This window comes from Zalophus californianus, chromosome 2 (assembly GCF_009762305.2).
Source record: "Zalophus californianus isolate mZalCal1 chromosome 2, mZalCal1.pri.v2, whole genome shotgun sequence".
NCBI lineage: Eukaryota > Metazoa > Chordata > Mammalia > Carnivora > Otariidae > Zalophus > Zalophus californianus.
In genome coordinates, this window is record NC_045596.1 from 31,397,652 (window position 1) to 31,416,765 (window position 19,114).

Sequence of the window (19,114 nt, forward strand, 5' to 3'; positions counted from 1 at the left end):
TTAGGTGGGAGAGGAGAGCAGAGGAAGTATTGAACTCGGTGTACAGACATTCATATGGCCTGGTTTCAGAAAAGGAAAAGTGCAGTTTTTCTTGTATGTACTTTCTGCTGTGTGCTACTGGTCTTGTAGCCAGTGTTTATCTATCAAAACAATCCATTCAAAATGCTTCTACTTCATGGAAACGTGTGGAGTTTGAAAGCAAGCCCACGACTTCTTAACTTTGTGGGAGAACTGGCGGCAAGTCAAGGGCAGACTCCCTGAGGGCCCTGTGTGGATCCTTTCCTTTGCTCTGGAGTCTGTTGCAAGTCTGGACAGGCCCTGATATTTGGTAACTGATTGCACAGGACCAATGGCAGTGAGTAAGGCACCTGCCCGTGCTGCATGATGTTTAGCCGGCACTTAGTCAATATCTGTTGTGGGTGTCTGTTGCTTTGGGTACGTGTTTCCCAAGGGCCTACCTGGTGATCATTGCTCATTCACTCCTTCAGCAAGCAAGTGGGAAGTGTCCAGAGCATGCTCCGTATACCCTACGAAAACATAAAGATAAATGATCGTCTCCCTCAAAACAATTTCTAAGCTAGTTGTCATTCTCTTAATGCACATTCTAATTCTCACAGAAGTAAAACTCTGATGACTGCATGAAGCCCCAAAGGTAGCTCTTATCAGAACCCTTTTTTCTCTTTTATGCCTTGAACAATGTATGACATTCATTGATGAACTAGGATTTCATCATTTCAAAGAAGACATGATATCTTTGACCAGCAAATAACTAAATAATAAAAAATGCATAATCACATAGGAATCAGGGGAAGACAAATTGAGACCGTCTGTAGCCATTAAATTGGCAGAAATGGAAAAATCTGACCATGCCATGTAGAACTCTCATGTACTGATACTGCGACTATTAGTACCATGTAGGGGAAAAAAATTTGACAGTATCTGGTACATGTGAAGACGTGCAGACCTAGAGACCCAGCAAGGACATTTCTAATTATTTACCTTGCAAAAACTTTCACATCTTTGCTAAGGAGCTATGTTCGGGAGAGATTAGTGCAGTCTCCTTTGTAAAAGCACAAAGGAATACATGTTTAAGTATAGGAACATGAACAAATTACGTTGTCTTACAGTGAGCAACTGCACTCTAATTAAAGTGAGTGAATCCAAGAACATTTGTCAACACAGATAAATCTCAAAAACTACATTGAAAGATAAAAGGTAGTTATGGGAGGGTATGTACAGGATGATCTGTTCATTTAAAGTTTCAACTACATGTAAACCATTACATATGTTTTATGGATACATACATGTATATGAAGGTACATGGTACGAGTTGATGAACACCAACTTCAGGAGCGGGGTTATTTGTGCAGCTGGGAAATGGAGAGTGGTTCCAGGAGGTATCACAGAGGTCTGTAATGTTTTCCATAAAACATGGGAAACAGTAGCTAAGAGTCAATGATCATGACTCATAGCTGACATCTACTGAGCGTCAGGTATGTTCTTGGTGCTTTAGTGTGCATTAGTTCCTCTGAAGTTCATAAGTGCTCTGTGAGGAAAGTTCCCTGTGTGTCCTCAGTCTGCAGGTGGAGGAATGGAGGGGCAGCAGGTAAAGATCTGTCCAAGGTCGCAGAGCTAGGGAGACACAGGAGCATCTCATCTGGGCCTGGGCTCTGGAGCCCGCGCTCCTCGCTGCTCTCAACATGTGCGTGTTCACTTGGCCAGAGCTGAGTGGTGGTGGTGGGGGATGGTGCAGATGCATGTGTTATATTGGTCTGTGCGCTTTTCTTTATGCTTGAAATATGTAACAACAAAGAATGGTCTGAATTTAGAGTGTTGGAGTATGTGCTTGTGCTTGTTTGTGTTTTTAATCTAGAGAGTTTTTATAGTTTTTTTTTTTTTTTTTTTACCATACCTCTTTGTTAATAAGTAGGATTAAACCTCATTTTGTGGTTGGCATCCAAACACCATTGTGTTGGCAGCTTCATGTTGTGGCCAGTGAGGGGGGCAAGCATGGTTGCAAAGGGAAGGGGTGACAGAAGCCATAGGTGGGGGAGAGGAAGAAGTGGAGAAGACAGAGTTCCACAGAAAGAGATGAAGGGATTAATTTAAAGTTATGGAGTGGATCCTATTTGTTTCAGACTCTGAAATTCCGCCAAAGGTAAGTTGTTCTTTACTTGGAAGAGCTAACACTGTCCACCTCCGTACCAGCAGCTCTCCTCGATGCTTTACGTGGTTTTACCTGTTTCATCTCACAACACAGCATTAGGATTAGATCATGAGGTGGGTCTGAGTTGACAGAGGAAGGAGCTAAGTCGAGGAGAGGGGAAGTAGCTTGTCCAAGGCCAGTTAGTGAGGGACACATCTCTGATCCTGACCGCAGAGCCTGAGCTCTCGAGCTTTGTTAACAGAGTGGTTTCCCAGCACATTTCCTCGTTTTGTTTGGAGCAGTCAGAGCAGTGCTTTGAGGCAGACTGTTTCCTGGACTTGCAGCCTTGCCTTCGAGGAGCGGATGAGATGAGGTCAGGGGATCAGAATAATGGCCTGGGGTCAAAAAGATGCATCCTAGAGATTGATCATTCCTTTAAGAAGGAAAGAAGGAAGGGAGCAAGGAAGCTGTTAGTGACTGACTTAACTTTTCATTGTTTCACTTTTTAGACCTCACAGATTGCAGCAGAGAATATTGGAAGTGAGTTACCACCGAGTGCCACTCGATTTAGACTAGATATGCTGAAAAATAAAGCCAAGAGATCTTTAACAGAGTCTTTAGAAAGTATTTTATCCCGGGTAAGTAGCATAATTTCTCCTAATCTAAGTTAAAATCACTTTTTAAGAGAACATAAGATTCAATTCTTTGCCTTTTTAAAAAAAAAAACTTATTTTTAAGTAATCTCTACGCTCGGGGTGCCTGGGTGGCTCAGTCGTTAAGCGTCTGCCTTCGGCTCAGGTCATGATCCCAGGGTGCTGGGATCGAGCCCCACATTGGGCTCCCTGCTCAGCGGGAAGCCTGCTTCTCCCTCTCCCACTCCCCCTGCTTGTGTTCCTTCTCTCGCTGTGTCTCTGTCAAAAAAAAAAAAAAATTTTTTTTTAATCTCTACGCTCAACGTGGGGCTCACACTCACAAACCTGAGATCAAGAGTTGCATGCTCTTCCAACTGAGCCAGCCAGGCGCCCTCATTTCTTTGCTTTTGTGCCATCAGTGTTTGTTATAAGAGCAGTGTTACCTACACTTCAGTTTTTAACTTGGTTTAGGTTAAAAGAAATTTTCTTATATAGCATGGTATTTTTGTTTCCCAAAAGGATGTTATTCACTGGCCCGTCTCTGTGAAGAGCACAGATTAGATCCTCCCTACGAGGCACAGCTTAAAAAACCCTTTACTGTCGGCCGCGGCTGGTACACGTCTAGAACTCTCTGCTGCGGGTCAGTAAACTGTGGCTCTCGGGTCAAATGCCACCCACCTCCTGTTTTTGTAAATAAAGTTTTGGCGACACAGCAGTATCCACTCATTTACCTATATTCTTAATTTGCTTTTGTGCAGAGCTGAGTAGTTGCCACAGACAGTATGGCCCCCAGAGCCTAAGCGATTTAGTATCTGGCCCTGTACAGACAGGTTTGCGCACTGCACTCTGCAGGAAGAGCGAAGGAAACACAGACAGCAGTCTGAGAGTTCCCTAAGAAATTACATGCTGTGTGCTCCCCACCCCAGCAGGTGTACATAACCTTTGATGGCACTCCTAAGAGATCAGAGTTTGATTTTCTTTCAAAATTTCACATCTTTCTGGAGCTTGAAAGGTCTTACAGTTTTTTTTTTTTTGTTTATTTGTTTTTACTGTTTTTTTAAATTTCATGATACACTCCATCTGAACCATGCTTAATTTTGTTCTGGTTAAATTTTATTTTGTTTGAAGGTGTTTCTCAGAATTTTGCAACATCCTTAGAGATAATTCAAAACAGTCCATTTACAAAACCAGGTGGCCACCTCTGAGAGCTCCTGAGTGGATAGAGTGTTGTCTGAGCGTCCTATAGCTGGCAGGGTGTGACAGCTTGGGACTTGGGCGAGAGGTGTTGAGTGTGCTTGCTTTTCTTCATAGACAGATTGTCTCTTCTTCCTGCCCGTCATCCCTGCCAATCGACTCATACAGAAGGTGTTCAGGAACATTTAGGTTGCTGTGCTATTAAAAAAAAAAAAGTTGATTATCTTAATGCACATATGTGCTCAGCAGCTTTATCTCAGTAGATCATTTTCCCTGAGGTTGTTTAAATAGACCAAGCTGCTTCTGTCTGATGCCTTTGCACAAGCCTAAGGGATTCTAACTTGAATGCTTTTCTTTATGTAGGGTAGTAAAGCCAGAGGCCTCCAGGAACACTCCTCCAGTCTGGATCTGGACAGCTCCATGTCTAGCACTTTAAGTAACACGAGCAAAGTAAGCACATCTCCCTTTCTGTGACACCCTGAAGAAATCAGTAAATGGGTCATGCTCATCTGCTACCTGCAGAGCCTACAAAAGGATCCCAGGAAGCCCCCTATCTTTCATCTTCAAGTTTGGTGCCTGAGACTTCTGGGTGCAGGAGGAGGGCTGGTCTTGCAATTCTGTAACTTAGAAGTTTCACATAACAAAGCAGATGGCCACTACATAAGCAAAGAAGCAAGATGGCACTTTTAGATCACTGAGAGGTAATTTATCACAAAGCAACCAATGGACTTGCCCAAGATTAAAAATAATTGAAATTGGGAATACCTCAAAAGTGGGTTTGTGAATTCCGTGAAGTTTACAGCTTGAATACTTTTACCCTTTGGCTAGCTCTACGATTGTAATTAAATATTACTGTTATAAATTAGACAACTAAGCTTCACCCCTTGGGTCTGTCCCCAAGCACAGCTTCGTGATAATGAGCAAGCCAGTGGTTCTCTTTGGTAACAAACCTGTGTCCGTGTCCTTGTTTTAGTTTCTTGCTTTCTAGACATTTAGGCAGCTTCAACTCTTTTTAACCACCAGAAAGTGAATTTGGGGTTTGCATTAGGGAGGCCAGCTTTCCTTCTGCCACCAGAGCTCCTCCAGACTCTCGAGCGACGGAAGCTCTGTGGAGCAAGCTCCTGACCACACAGCTCTTAAGTTCTGAATTTGCTCCCGGGCATGTAGCTTTCAGAGCTTTTAGACCATAGCCAACAGTAAGAAACTCATTTAACGTTGTGAAACGATTCACAAACACATACGTACACACTTGCGTCCCGAATTAAAATCACACAAAACAGTATTTACTGTAAACAACCTGTGACACGTACTGTTCTCTTTGGTTTTTTTTTTATATTAAAAATGTCCATGGCCAATGAAATTGATACCACCACCTGCCGTCTACCGCTTGAGAAACACTGCCTCGGGAGGGTGCTGCTCAAGTTCTCAGGTGTACCTTTAATGCGGTTCCGGCAAAAACACAGATTCTGGTTCAGTAGGCCTGGGGTGGGGCCTGAAATGCCATATCTCTGACAAGTTCCAAGGTGGTGTTGATGCTCCCGGTTTGTGGACTCTCTCTCGGGAGCGTGGCCCTAGACACCAGTCCTCAGAATATGATTTTCTGAGTTAAAATCTGGTGGGACGGAGCATCATCTGACCTCCATCAACTACATACCAGTTCTTCCCCACAGTTTACTTCACATTTGGAAACAGTTTATGGTGTATCTGCAATATACAGATGAATGGGACAAAGCCCTCAGAAACTTACCTGGGAGGCGACAGATACTCAAATAACACCAGCATCAGGGTATGGAAGGAGCCCTGAGAGTTAGCCTAAGAGATGGTGGTAACTTCGCCGTCCCAGGAGCAAGGGGAAGGGAAGATATTTTGGACCAGTGGAACCAGAGAAAGCGTGGGAATGGGGGCAGTGGTGCTTTTGAATTAAATTGTAAAGGATAGGCATTGCGCCTGGGGAAGTGGACAGGGAATTGGCTTCTCAGATCACTGCAAATAAAAGATACTGTGAAGAGGCTCATGTCACTCAAGTGACTTTTCCAAGAAGTCTTATCACTTGTTTATATTCTTCTCCAAAGCACAGATCTAAAATATATATGAAGCTTCAATTTCTAGGGTAATCTTAAGAGAAATACAACTTTCAGGAGCCACCTGCTTGTATTGCGTGTGGGGGTATCTTTATAAAGTGTACTTTACATCTTTTTTTAACCTGAGATTGAGAAACTGTTGTAAAAATAAGCTATTTTATGTAACTGGATCTCTACCAGTAAATTGATCATCTACCTGTTGAGGAACATCCGAGTAGCCCTTTTAGGTGTAAGATTAAGCTAAGGATTAGCTCCTTCATGTAATTTGGAGGGAAGTTAATAAGAGTTGAGATGAGCAGGTTTGCATAATGGAGAATGTTTGCTCTGATGTGTCGTTTTAGACAAAATTTTAAATCCTTAAAAGGATCTTTGGAACTACAGAGTCTTGAAGAATGAAAAATTTCAGCTATGTTTAAAGGTAATTAATATTTTGTAGTATGTTGGGAATTTTTTCCTAATTCCTACAAAATTAAATGTATATCTCTCCCCTCAATAAACATATTTTTAAAAATTAAAATCCTTAATATATCATCTGAAAGGCATGTAACCGTGTATCAGATGAACAGAGAATTTAGATTCTTCAGTCCATCATTAGATGCATTCATTTCATTTTACTCTCTCTGTTTATTTATCTCTTCTAGCAGTTTCAGCAGGGGCAAACTGATACGCCCACCCTTATTTTATGTTCTTTGGAGAAGAATATATTAGCCACCAACCATGTCCTGGGTGCAGTGCAAAGCATAAGATTGCCTCATATGTCTTTGAAAAAGCATGTATCTCGAGAGACTATGGTATTAAAGTATTGTCATGATTCTCAACAAATGTTGGAGTTACCTACTCAGTAGCTTCATTGAGTACCTGATACAGTAACTTATATTTGTATAACATTTTATGGTGCACTTTCACTTGGATTACCTTGCCTAATTCTTGAAACCCACTGAGATAAATTTTCTCTCTACCCTTTTAGAGTTGAGAAAATTGGGGTACAGAAAGAAGTTAAATAATTGGCCCTGAGTTCTGGCATAAGTGCCTAAAGAGATTTTCATATTCTAAGAATAATACAGGATATAGTTTTTAACCTCAGGATCACCAAGTTAAATTTCTTTTTTTTTTTTTTAAAGATTTTATTTATTTATTTGAGAGAGAGAGAATGAGAGATAGCACGAGAGAGAAGAGGGTCAGAGGGAGAAGCAGACTCCCCTGCCGAGCAGGGAGCCCGATGCAGGACTCGATCCCGGGACTCCAGGATCATAACCTGAGCCGAAGGCAGTCGCTTAACCAACTGAGCTACCCAGGCGCCCACCAAGTTAAATTTCAACATTAGATCAAAATCAGCCTTAAGAATGTGGGTAGAACATGTATGGACACACTTGGCAGAGATAAAGAACGACTTGGTTTGTGTAAACAGTGCAGACAAGTTCTACGAGTTACAAGCACAGTAGAGTCTTTTACAGGGAGAAGGGGCTATTGACGGCTTTGCTTACAAGGGCTACGTCCTTCCCCTTGGATTTGGGCAGGTTTCCCCATCTGTCCAGCAGCCTAGCATTTGGTCTCTGATAAGCAGGGCCTTATCGGGCCTTCGTTCCCTTACATTTTCGGTGGCCTCTAGATGGCATTATAACCAGATGGGCTCCTGTGTGAAAATGTTTTCCTGCCCCTGGGAGGAGATTGCCCGTGATACGCCTCACCTGCTGTCCATCTGCCGTCAGGAGCCGTGCGTGTGTGAGAAAGAGGCCCTGCCCGCCTCCGAGAGCTCCTTCAGACTCCTTGGCTCCTCAGATGACCTGTCCAGTGACCCGGGGAGCCAGCCCGCAGAAGAGCCTGCCCCACTGTCACCCCAGCAGAGCTTCCGAAGGCGTGCCAACACCCTGAGTCATTTCCCCGTGGAGTGCCCGGAGCCTCTGGAACCAGCTCAGGGGTCTCCGGGGGCCTCCCAAAGGAAACTTACGAGGTACCACTCAGTGAGCACAGAGACGCCTCATGACCGGAAGTAAGATTTGTTTCAAAATGTGAATTTGTTGTGTAACTAGCTGCGGCGTATCTGTCATTAACCCAGAATGTGCAGCCCAGCTATGCTTACTGGGTGACAGAGAGACTTGAGTCAGGTTCTACTGTGGGCTTAAAAGCTAACACTTGAAGGCGTGTTCTGTTCCTCCCGCGGCAACTCTGTAGATGTAAGAGGCTTGTTGCTTGTTCGAGTAGCAAGTACAAGTTTCAGGAGGAAGCAGCTGAGACAGAGCAGAAATGGCCCTCGAAGTGGGTAGTAATCACTGCTCACGCAGTGTGCAAGGCAGGGCTCCTGGAACCTAGCTGCCAGCTTTGGGGACAGGTGGCAGGGGGGCGAGCCGGGGAGTCCTCGTTTGCAAACCTGGGATCTTTCTCTGGTGGCACGGAGATGCGGCGTCCGTCCCACGCGGGGCACAAGCGGCAACATTGCCACGTCTGCTGCCTGTGCGGCCCGGGGTTCCAGGGCTGGCTCGGTCCTGACCTGGTTGTGACCTGGGCACACCTGCTTAGCTTCTGTGTGTAACCAAATTGGGATGGTTGTCCTTCTGTGTGCATTCTGCTAGAATCTGCTAACCGGATCTGCTCATTTTGAATAACTTGGCTCGAATGAGCGGTTGGAATTTCCTGGTTCTAGACATGGGTAAGCAGCAGGGGAGCAGAAGGTCTCCAGGCCCTTCTGGGGTCCCTTGGCAATTAATTTGACTCTAAGCAGTCACAGATTTATCCTTAAAAATAACTTGAAAAATCTTTTAAAATCCCTTACTTTATAAATGTGAATAAATGTGTAGAGTTGCTGCCTTCCTGGGACTGACATGCGTCGGGGATGGGGGTCACGCACGGATCAGGCAGAGTCTGTCCGGAGGTGTTTGACAGGTTTTGAGTGAAGAAATGAAAGTATTTGAAAGGTGTAGCAGAGCCTCTCCACTTTGTTTCCCGTCAGCCATTGAAAATGATTGTGATGGTTTTCAAGAATTCGGCTGCGTAACTATGATCCCAAAGCAGGACACACGCCAGAAGCTAGTATTTAATATATGACATCTTAGAGACAACAATTCAAGGGTTTATGGGGTTTTTGCCAGTTTATGGCTTCTCTCTCACCTCTCCGCCATGTCCCCAGCCCTCTGTTTCTGGGGTTTTCAGTGATTGTGGACGCATTCCTGTCTAGAGATTCCCAGTTCTCTTGCTAAGCCTGCAGTTTCACACAAGCAGACGTGGTAGGAAAGGGGTACCGCTGACGGTACATTTCCTCTCTCTCCAAGAATGCAGCTTCCTAATGGATCTTGCTGGACAGGGGAGGGCAGGGGAGGGTAGAGAGATGCCCGCCTGCCTCCCTCCCTAGCATACCTGTTTTGCTTTCTGCTCCCTTATGAACTCTTTCCTCACTGATGCACAAGAAATAAGACCTTGAATTCCAGGCAGGTTATTGTTCATTTTAAAGAGAAATGTATTTTAAAAACTATGGATTTTGTTTTGCTTTTCTTTTTTGCTTTTAGGTAAAAAACAAAAAAAAATTGCCAGTTTCTGAAAAGGGAAGGGAGGAAAAAGCCCTATTGGGTTCGTACACATGTGAGAAATGGTCAAGAATGACTTTTCACAGTACTTTTTTTTTTTTTTTTTACTGAAAACTACCTTTGTCAAAGAGACAGTGGACACAGAAGAGAAGTGAAGAGCAGCCCTCTGACTGTGACAGCTGGTGTTTAAATAAGCGGACGGCGGCAGCCTAGCCTGTTCCCTCCGTGCCCCGCCTCGGGTCCCCCCTGGGCTCCCCCCCTTCCCGCTAATCGCCCTGCCTTCTCTCTAATTGCTATTTAGTGTGAATCATCCACCTGTGGGCGAGTCTAAAAGTTGCTCAGGTCAGTCTTCAGCTCCTGCTCTTCCACCTCGTCTTAACCCCTCCGCCTCCTCGCCAAATTTTTTTAAGTACCTAAAGCATAGCTCAAGTGGAGAACAAAGTGGGAATGCTGTGCTGAAGAGGTGAGCACACTCACGCGGCAAGTTCAGTGTCGTTTGTCTTCCCGGGAAGTTTGCACAGAGAGGATGTGCTGCATGGCGGGAGAGAACCCAGGGCCACCGCTTGTGTGTGTGTGTGTGTGTGTGTGTGTGTGTGTGTGTGTGTGTGTGCGTGCGCTTGTCTGGTTTTGGTTGTATTATTTTCAGTCTATCATCTGAACTGACTTAATTCGATATTAATTAATTACTGTTGCCAGGTCTTCATGTCAAGCCATTTCTTACATACTTAGTTTCACATATCTCTGCCCAGTATACGCGCGCGCACACACACACACACACACACACACACACACACACACACACACACACACACACACAGAGTTTAACAAGAACTGTGTTTGATTATATACACTGTGGTTTGTCCCAAATCAGAAATGTCATGAATTTAGGAAAATTATTTTTTTCCAGTTTGAAAGGAAAAGTCATTTTGGAAGATGGACTGACTTTTTTGTTACGTTTTTATTTTGGTGAGAGTGCTTAACATGAGCTTTACACCCTGAACACACTGTTAAAGTGCGCAGCACAGTATTGCTAACTTCGGGCACAGGGTTGTACAGTGGGTGTCTAGAGCTTGTTATGTTACCTAACTGAATGGACTGATGTGTTTGAATTAATTCATTGATTCCATTCATTTAAAATAGAATTTTATTGACTGAATGCAGAAGTTAAATCTCATTTGTAAACTTTCTAATTTCTTACCTGTTTTAATTTTCTTAGCATGAGAACTAAAGTGGTTACTTTAAAGCTTATATTTTATACTTTTTGTGTTTGTAGTTCTTTATCCTAAACTCTCTTCTCAATCAAACTCTCAGCATCTCCTACCGTAATGCCCTGCGGAAAAAACTTCATTCTTCTTCCTCTGTGCCAAATTTTCTAAAATTTCTGGCTCCTGTAGATGAAAATAACACCTCTGACTTTATGAACACGAAAAGGTAGGGTTTAATTTAGATATATCAAGCCTGGGTAGAAGTGTCGAATTACTGATATATACAGAGATTTTTCAGCTATTTTTTTGACACTCAAAAAATCATTTTAGCTAAATCAATTGTATCTTCTTTCTTATACTTTCCTACTGAACGTCACTTAAAGAAAGAGTCCTCTTGCTCTCCAGTTTTGACCAGGAGTAATTTATTAATGTGTTGTTTTCAGAGGATTCAAGAAAGTCTTAACCGGTTCTCTAAGTGATAGCATTGTTTCTGAGAGTGAGCATATGGCTCCAGTAAATAAGTCCGGATGTCTGACCTGTAAGGCAGGGTTATTCCTTAGTTGCGGTGTGTATGTGGGTGTAAATTACAAGGGCTTCCCCAAGTTGTCCTGAGAATAGGAAGAAAAATCACTGATGAGACGATGTTTACGGTATGTGTTGATAAATATACTTTGTTTTAAAAAAGATGTTAAAATAGTTGTCATCAAGTGACTGTAATTATTGCCTTGATGGTTCTGTGTAATCTTTTTTTTCATTTTTGCTGCCATCTGTGGAGATGCAGACCTATGCTGAGAAAATCTTCCCATGCACGGATGAGGGGAGATGGTGCCCTGGTGCCAGTACCCCCTTTAGACAGTTTCTCTTTTCTGAAGTGGTGCCAAGAAAGGTCCAACTGGAAGCTGGTGACCTGTGGAGTGTATTTCTTAACATCTCTTACAATGGACATAAATTAAGGGCATGCAATCTTGTGCTTTTCATGAAAGGCATCCTGTAAGAAAACAGTCCCTTAGGAATGTTGACCCACTGCGGGCTTGATTCAGCTTTCATGATTATCTAATTATGTTTTTTTATACAAAGATAATTTATAATGTAGTGTTTTGTTTAAAAACAAAAAGTCAAGCTAAAATACCTGATTGTATCCCATCAGTCATCAGTCAGTCATTTTGTGCTTGCAGGGACTTTGACTCCAAAGCTAACCACCTTGGCGATGCCAGCAGGACCCCCGTGAAGACACGGAGACACTCGTGGAGGCAGCAGATATTCCTCCGAGTGGCAACCCCACAGAAAGCGTGCGACTCTCCCAGCAGATACGAAGGTACCGTACACCCCGGAAGGGACCTGTGAGATTCTGGCCTGAGTAACAGCAGAGCATTAGGTGAAGGAAAAGACGAAATGAGATTTCAAGTCAAATCACCCCCCGATTTTAAAGCTCCCTAGGTAAGAAGCTCAAATGACCATGCCTATCGCTATTTCCAGAGAGATCCTCAAATTCCACGTGCAAGAGAACTCAGCAGCTTGCAGCACCTCGTGTGAAAAATGGCCCCTCTGCCAAGCTGTTGTGACTGCTCACCCACCATGTGTGGGAATGTGGAGGGGCTCCTTCCCTTCCTACCGCGTTCCCAAGCTTGTCTACCTCCCCACTGCGATTGGACTATAGGTTGACACTCTGCCTCAGCGCAGTGGGCTTGTGGCAGTGCTCCCTGGTCCCAGCGCTCTGGTTACACCCGTCACATCCCCTGCCTCGTCAGCTGCTATCGCTTGGTGTGGTGTCACAGGAGGACCATCTTGTGCCCTTGCAGCCTGCTTGTGTCTCCCAGATACAGAGTATGCTCAAGTCTGTCTTCGGGCCTTCCTATGTGGAGTCACAATGTAGAAATTGAGTTTAAATGCAGTTCTAAACTTAAGATTTGTCTCTGCCCAGTAATAGCCTAAATTTTTAGCAGCAGGTATTTCTTTTCCCTAATGCTCTTTAATCAGAAAACTTTTTTTTTCTTTAGAAAAAGCAAAGGAGGGCACCTGGGTGGCTCAGTCGGTTAAGTGTCGGCTTTTGGCTCAAGTCGTGATCCCAGGGTCCTGGGATTGAGTCCTGCATGGGGCTCCTTGCTCAGTGGGGAGTCTGCTTCTCCCTCTACCCCTCCCCCTGCTCATGATCTCTCTCTCTCTCTCTCTCTCACACACACACACACACACACTCACTCTTTCTCAAATAAATAAATAAAATCTAAAGAAAAAGAGAAAGCAAAGCAACAGGGTGGACCTCTCAAAGACTTCTTGAGTTCCTCAAGTTGCATGTACTATGGATCCATTCTCATCCCTCGACATACTTCATTCATGTGTTAAGCAGCAGCCCAGGCTACCCCGAGAGTTTGCAGAGTAGGTTCGGTGTGGCTGCCCATTGTGGGGGACCCCTACGCCCTCCTCATGCTCCGCTCCTCACCCTCTGCCCCTCTTTACTGCTTCTCTCTCTTTCTCCCTCTCCTTTCCCCTCCCTCCCCCAGAGTTCTCCTTAACATTTAATTTAAAAAATGCCTCCTCTGCCAAATTAAACAAGAGCCTGGTTTGGGCTCAACTAGCTTTGTGATATAAATCCTATAACTTCACTTAACCTGAGTCATAAAATGGTTATAGTGAATGTTGGCTCTTCTTATCTCATGGAATTACATTAAATTATGAATGGGAAAGTACTTTGGAAACCTAAGACGTATCCAATGTAAACCAATACAGTTATTTTTGTTAACCATTATTGAGGTTGGAGCACTGGTGTTAAGCTTCCTGTAGTGTTGTTTCCCAGCAGGAAGGAACAAGTAAAGGAACACTAGAAAGATCGGGCTTATAAATGCAGTGAGATCTTTTTTTTTTTTTTTTAAGTCATTGAGTTATTTCAAGTGTGTATCAGTTGAGAATATTTAGTTTTAAAGATTTCATTTTCATTTTTGTAGATTGGTAATGTCCAACAGCCAGATTGACTTCCTAAACTTCTAAGCCAAAGGGGTCTGCTGGGCTGGTGGCTGTTTGAAACACCAAGCTTGTAAAGTGCACAGCCTGGGAGGCTGTACCCCTTGGGGGAGCTCTGATGGCTGAGGAAGTGAAGTGAGCTCTGCAGACCCCACCCCGGGGCTGCTCTCTGCCTGAGTAGGGAAGTGTGGCGAGTGCCCGGATGGACACTGGTGTCACTGGTGTCTCCCAGTCGGTGTCTGAGGGACCGGAGTCAGAAGGTTGGTCGGTGCTGGCAAACGTTTGCCTCTCTGGAGGGACCCCAAGATAAAATGGGCGAGTGGAGTGCACCATGGGCAGCACGCGAGAATGTGACCTTGTTTGGCCCAGCGGGTAGAAGCTCTGGGATGTGTGTCCACCTTCTCTTTTTGGAGGCTTCTGTTTTTAGTTGGTTTAGTCTGGAAACACTGTAAGAAACGGATGTTTAACCCCAAGCTGCATTCTTATTTATGGTGTTTGCAGTTGACAGGGTTCCTTGGTGAATTCTAGGCTAGCCAACATTGTTGGGGGAAAGTTTGCCGTGAATGAGTTGAGATGATGGATCGTTCCCCCAGAAACCAGAGCACTGAGCAGATCAGCCCCAGTACCCCGAAGCCTGGGCCGCGCAGTCTCTCGGGACTCGAGAACAGAGTGCTTGGTATTTCTCATCCCCGCACTGGAAATGGTACTCAGGAATACTGACGGCCCACCTGGCCAGGCCCCCTGGGATCATTCGCTTGCATATTGATGGAAAGCACAGAGCTGGCCGCCTCGGTGTTGGAGGATCTGGGGTGGCCATGAAGGTGAACGTAGGGAAGGTATTTAGAGCTCATTTAGGGACCTCTTCTGAAGGCTGGAGCCAGAGCGGCTGCGTTTAAATCCCAGTGTTTCCCCTTAGGAGCCGTGAACTGGAACAAGCTGTCGAAACTTCGCTGCCGTGGTAGAGGATTCATTATGCCTGTTGCCACACTGATTTGAGATACGGAAGCATGATGTTTCTACTGACACTTTATTTAAAAGCTTTCAGAATTCATAGATTTGAAAAAAAGTGGGTGAGGCCAAGGTTTCCAGTGTAAAGTTACCTCCCATGGTGCAGAAAGGTCCCTCTGGGGTCTCTGGGCCCACTGCTGCTCCTGCCTCAGCCCCTCCATACGGGGGCACCCTCCCAAGGCCTGGAGCCCCTCACGGGAGCTGCTGAGCTCAGTGGCAGGAGCTTTGATTTCTCTCACTGCCCTCGGGAGCCGGACGGGAGCCGGAGCCAGATGGCCGTGCCCGCCTCTTCCCCTTCCCTGCTGCAGTGGAGAGGCCGGCCTGCTGCGAGGGCTCTTTCTCCCAGGTCCTGGTGGCGCCCTGTTAGCAGGTGGGGCGGGTGGAGGAGAAGGGGAAGGGACTGGAGGGAGGCCCAGGAGGGGGAGCCGAGCTGTGATTTGTGGCTGAAACGACAGAACAGCAGTAACACCAGAAGTGGGGTTTCGAGGTTTCAGAATAGTGCCCCAGTATTGCAGTGGCTGCATCTCACGGGCTTTGTGGAGACTGACACGTGGTGATGTATGTCATGCATTTAAATGTACAATGATAAGGGTTCCAAACTCAGAGCCCTGTGGCTGGGCATGTAGTAAGGGCTGTGGGTGACTGTGGGAAGCAGCCTGCCCCATTTTAGAACAGTTCTGAAGTTCCAATGAATTTCTTAGATTGAACCAAATCCTGCCCCCTGTCATTCCATCCCTTGGTGCCTCTCTGGTCTGTGTCTGAAGCCACACAGACTATACTTCTATGTCCTGTTCTTCAGATGGTGGGAGGTCATGGAAACCACGGCTTCCTCTAAAGCTCCTCTCCGGCCGAACTGCCCTCGTTCCTTCGGCCTCCTGCGGGTCACTGCCGAGTCCCCTCCAGTCCAAGTCCTGTCCTCTGAGCACACACACGGTCCCCAGCTGCAGGGCCCAGCACCCACGCGGCGTTCCCACCGTCCTGGCCCTCCGGTGTACCTCCTCCTTCCACTGAGTGGACACTTAACTCTTTTCTTCATGTGGCCTCACCTTCATAATCTCTTTCTGCTTTGAGTCCTTAACTCACATTCCTGACTCTTACTACAGCTTGTCCTTTGGGGCATTAACTGCTATTTAAAAATCAGATTGATTTCTAGGGGCCCTCAAAAAGGTTTTCTTTTTTAAAAACAAATAAACAAAAAAACAAAGCTCTTTCCCCAAGCACCTTGTACCTGTGAAGTGCTAGAGCATCGGTTTGGCCAGTCCTTTTGGGATGGTTTTGAAGCTTGATACTGATGACCAGTACGTTGTAGAGACAGCGTTAAGTTGACGAGCCATACCTCTGCCTTTAAGTACTGAACACAGCAGAGCTACACACACACACACTGTCCTGCCCTGCCCAGTGCATAATCCTCACAGATTCTCCAGGCCCCGGTTACTGAGCTGTGGGTTCTCCCCATCTCCTGCGGGAAGGTGTCCAAGAGACCCCTGTGCAGCGCCAGCCGACATCACAGTACATCGCCCACCTGTTTCCTCTGATAGAGGCTTCTGCTGGGGTCCCTCAGAGCCCATGCCCTGAGGCCTTTGCATGGGCTCTTCTCTCTGCCTGGAATGCTGTTCCCCTTAACCTCCTGATTAACCACCTCACCTGCCTCAGATCATTGCTTAAAGTCACCTTTCCAAGGAGGCCCCTCCTGGCCACTGTGTTTCAGATTGCACCCTCCCCTCCTACCACCAGACGTTCCTCGTCTCCTTCTCCTGACTTTTCCCTGACTTTTCCCATAGCACTTACCTCCTTGTAACACGCTCTAGCATTTACTTACTCATGATCTCTGTCATCAGCTTCTCTAGTCCTTACAGGCTTGATGACTTTTAAAGGAAAGCAAGTAAATTGCTCAGATTTTTACAAACTTAGTATATGTTCATTTCTTAACTCCCCCTCTCTCTTCCTCCTCTGTAGGAACATGTCCTTTATGCTCTTTATTTAGAACTAATATTGTATGAATTTTTGGGTTATATTGTAGGTACTCTATATGAGAGAGAATACAAGCATTTAGGACTCTGAATCGGTGTAGTAATAATCACTTATGCCGTTATCTATGGCAGGTGCTTTATAGGAATTCTTGAATTCCCAGTCAGCCTTATTGGGAAGGTTGGCATTTTTATGACACCCATTTCACAGATGAGGGAGTGGAGGCTTGGAATGGCTTAAATCCCTTTCCCCAGACTGCAGAGCTGGTGGACGACAGAGGCAGGCCTGGAGCTGGCGGACCTATGCCCACGGGAGCCTGGCTGCCACCAGAGAGGCGTGGCATGGCCTCCTGCATGAGCTTCCTCTCCGGAGCCCCCTCCTACAGGACATTCCCTGCCAGCACCTGCCCAGGTCTTTATTCTGTCTGTCCACGGGTCTCCCTGTCAGCCAGGCAGCCCCCGCCCGCCGGCCGTTTCTGAGTATTTTAATGTATGGACTTGCCTTTTTGGTCAGCCGTTTCCACCTCCACGTCCACATTGGGACTGGAGTGTGCAGCAGAGGGAGAGAGATTTCTCAGCATCATTCTGTGAATTTTCTTCTCCCAAATCAGGCATCCTCAGCCTCTGCTACTGTCTGCACCCCGTCTCGGGGCCACAGAGATACCACCTCCTTCCACTGTGCCCTGGGACCACTTGGCCCCCCACTGAAGCTGTGTGTTCCCCGCAGCTGGGACACCTCCAGATTCACAGACACGTGAGAGCCCTGAGGTCCCTGTTTTGGCCACACTGTCCCCGGCAGCGTGTGTGCCACTGGAGGCGGCTCGTGGCCTTGGTTCCTGCCTTGCCCCAGGGGCTGGACCCGCGGGCAGCCCAGGCGTCCACCACTGGTGGCCTCGGGGAGCTCGCTCTCTGGCTTGGGCGTGGCGGATGGAAAAGTGCTTGCAGGGAACCCTGAATAGGGCCTTTTACGTGTTTCAGATGCTCAGAGTGACTACTTGTGACCATTTGGTATTTCTCTTCTGGCAGCGCAAACTTAAACAGACGGGAAACCTTTTGGCCTTTGTTCAAGCTGAAAAAGTGAGGCAGATACTCATACTGTCCCACCTGTTTCATCCCACTTGGAAGGTACTAATAAAACAAACCACCAGTCATTTAAAAACCGTGGTGTTTGCATTAGTGTTAAGGATATAGGTGGAGGAGAAATAGGATTTCCTGTAACTTTGGTGTCCTAATTTTTTTTAACAGATGGGCTCAAACCTGGAGAGCAGGGGTTAAGTGAGTAAGGAGCATGGCTCTAAGTATAGTGCCAGACGAGGAAAATATGAAGGCTGTGTGGACAGAGGTAGCCAACAAAATCAGCCTGTCGTTTACTCAGGGGCATGTGACTTTCTATATACAAAATCTCTGTGAAATAATTAAGCTGCAAGAATCTGAATTTTATGTTTTGGAGACCTATCTGAAGTAGGTAGGCAGTTAATTTCTATTTAGAAATTTACTCACATATGTCTAGTAAGACCAGCGCAAACGTTCCCAAATCCCTGACTGTTTTATTTTTTTAATTCAACAGAGACCAGTTGGTTTCTTGTAGGAACTCCTGCTTGACTTTAGCAAGGTCTAGGAAGGCTTGTTCCCACTCTGCACTTCAGAGGGGTGGGGCAGGTGTATGCCAGGGCATTGAAGGGAAACGAATAAGTAGGGGAATCACCACTTGGTACATGGAGACTTGGCAAGGCAGATGTTTTTGCAATAAAACAAACAGGTAGATCATAAAATAGAATACAAAAAGCTGCTTGGCTGCTTAAATTTAAAGCATAGGTCTTCAATGATGCTTTAACTTTGTGGTGATCACTTAGGGCTATTGCCCCAGAAGCCCAAGGAAAATGCATTCTCTCTCCTACGTGTTCTGGGTTCTTTGGGTGAGAAGTTTGTGAGATGCTGAGTATGTGAAAGGTCAATGGAGTAAACTATTAACCCCATAGATGTATCATGGGTGTGCCTTTCGGTCTGCCACAGGGCGAAGCTGCTGAGGGTTGGGAGCTTAGGGCTGCGTTTGTAGGGCATGGCTGAGCGCACACGTCGTTGTTCTGAGAGGGTGCCCATGCTGGAGTCTCGGTAGAGCCTTCTCATTTTCAGAGCCTTCCCACTATTGACCCCACCATAGGCCCGTACTGAAGGTGGAGCCCCGGGAGGTGCTGTGCTCTCCTCTTGCAGACGAAGCCATGAATGCATCTATCTGTACATTGGGTGGCCATGTCTTTAGAGTTCTCTAGGGAACCTGTACAGAGGCAGGTTCTGGTCCGGTGGGTCCAGAGGGTCACCCTTTCTAACAGACTCCCCAGTGATGCTGATGTTGCTCGTTCAATATGAGTAGCAAGGGCTTAAAACAAGCTACCAGGATAAATCCAGTC

At 45.9% G+C, this 19,114-nt stretch overlaps 1 protein-coding gene across 6 annotated transcripts in view; it reads left to right on the forward strand.

Annotated features, from left to right (window-relative positions):
• TBC1D1 (TBC1 domain family member 1) overlaps nt 1-19,114 on the forward strand; it is a 226,589-nt gene that overhangs the window by 131,105 nt on the left and 76,370 nt on the right. For 3 of the 6 annotated variants that reach the window (XM_027598091.2, XM_027598092.2, XM_027598098.2), the window contains 6 exons: nt 2,656-2,784; nt 4,336-4,422; nt 7,763-8,043; nt 9,873-10,034; nt 10,883-11,002; nt 11,952-12,091. In XM_027598091.2, coding sequence (XP_027453892.1) covers nt 2,656-2,784; nt 4,336-4,422; nt 7,763-8,043; nt 9,873-10,034; nt 10,883-11,002; nt 11,952-12,091 — 919 coding nt within the window. The remainder of the gene's footprint in view (nt 1-2,655; nt 2,785-4,335; nt 4,423-7,762; nt 8,044-9,872; nt 10,035-10,882; nt 11,003-11,951; nt 12,092-19,114) is intronic. The other 3 variants (XM_027598094.2, XM_027598095.2, XM_027598093.2) reach the window with 2 other exon arrangements.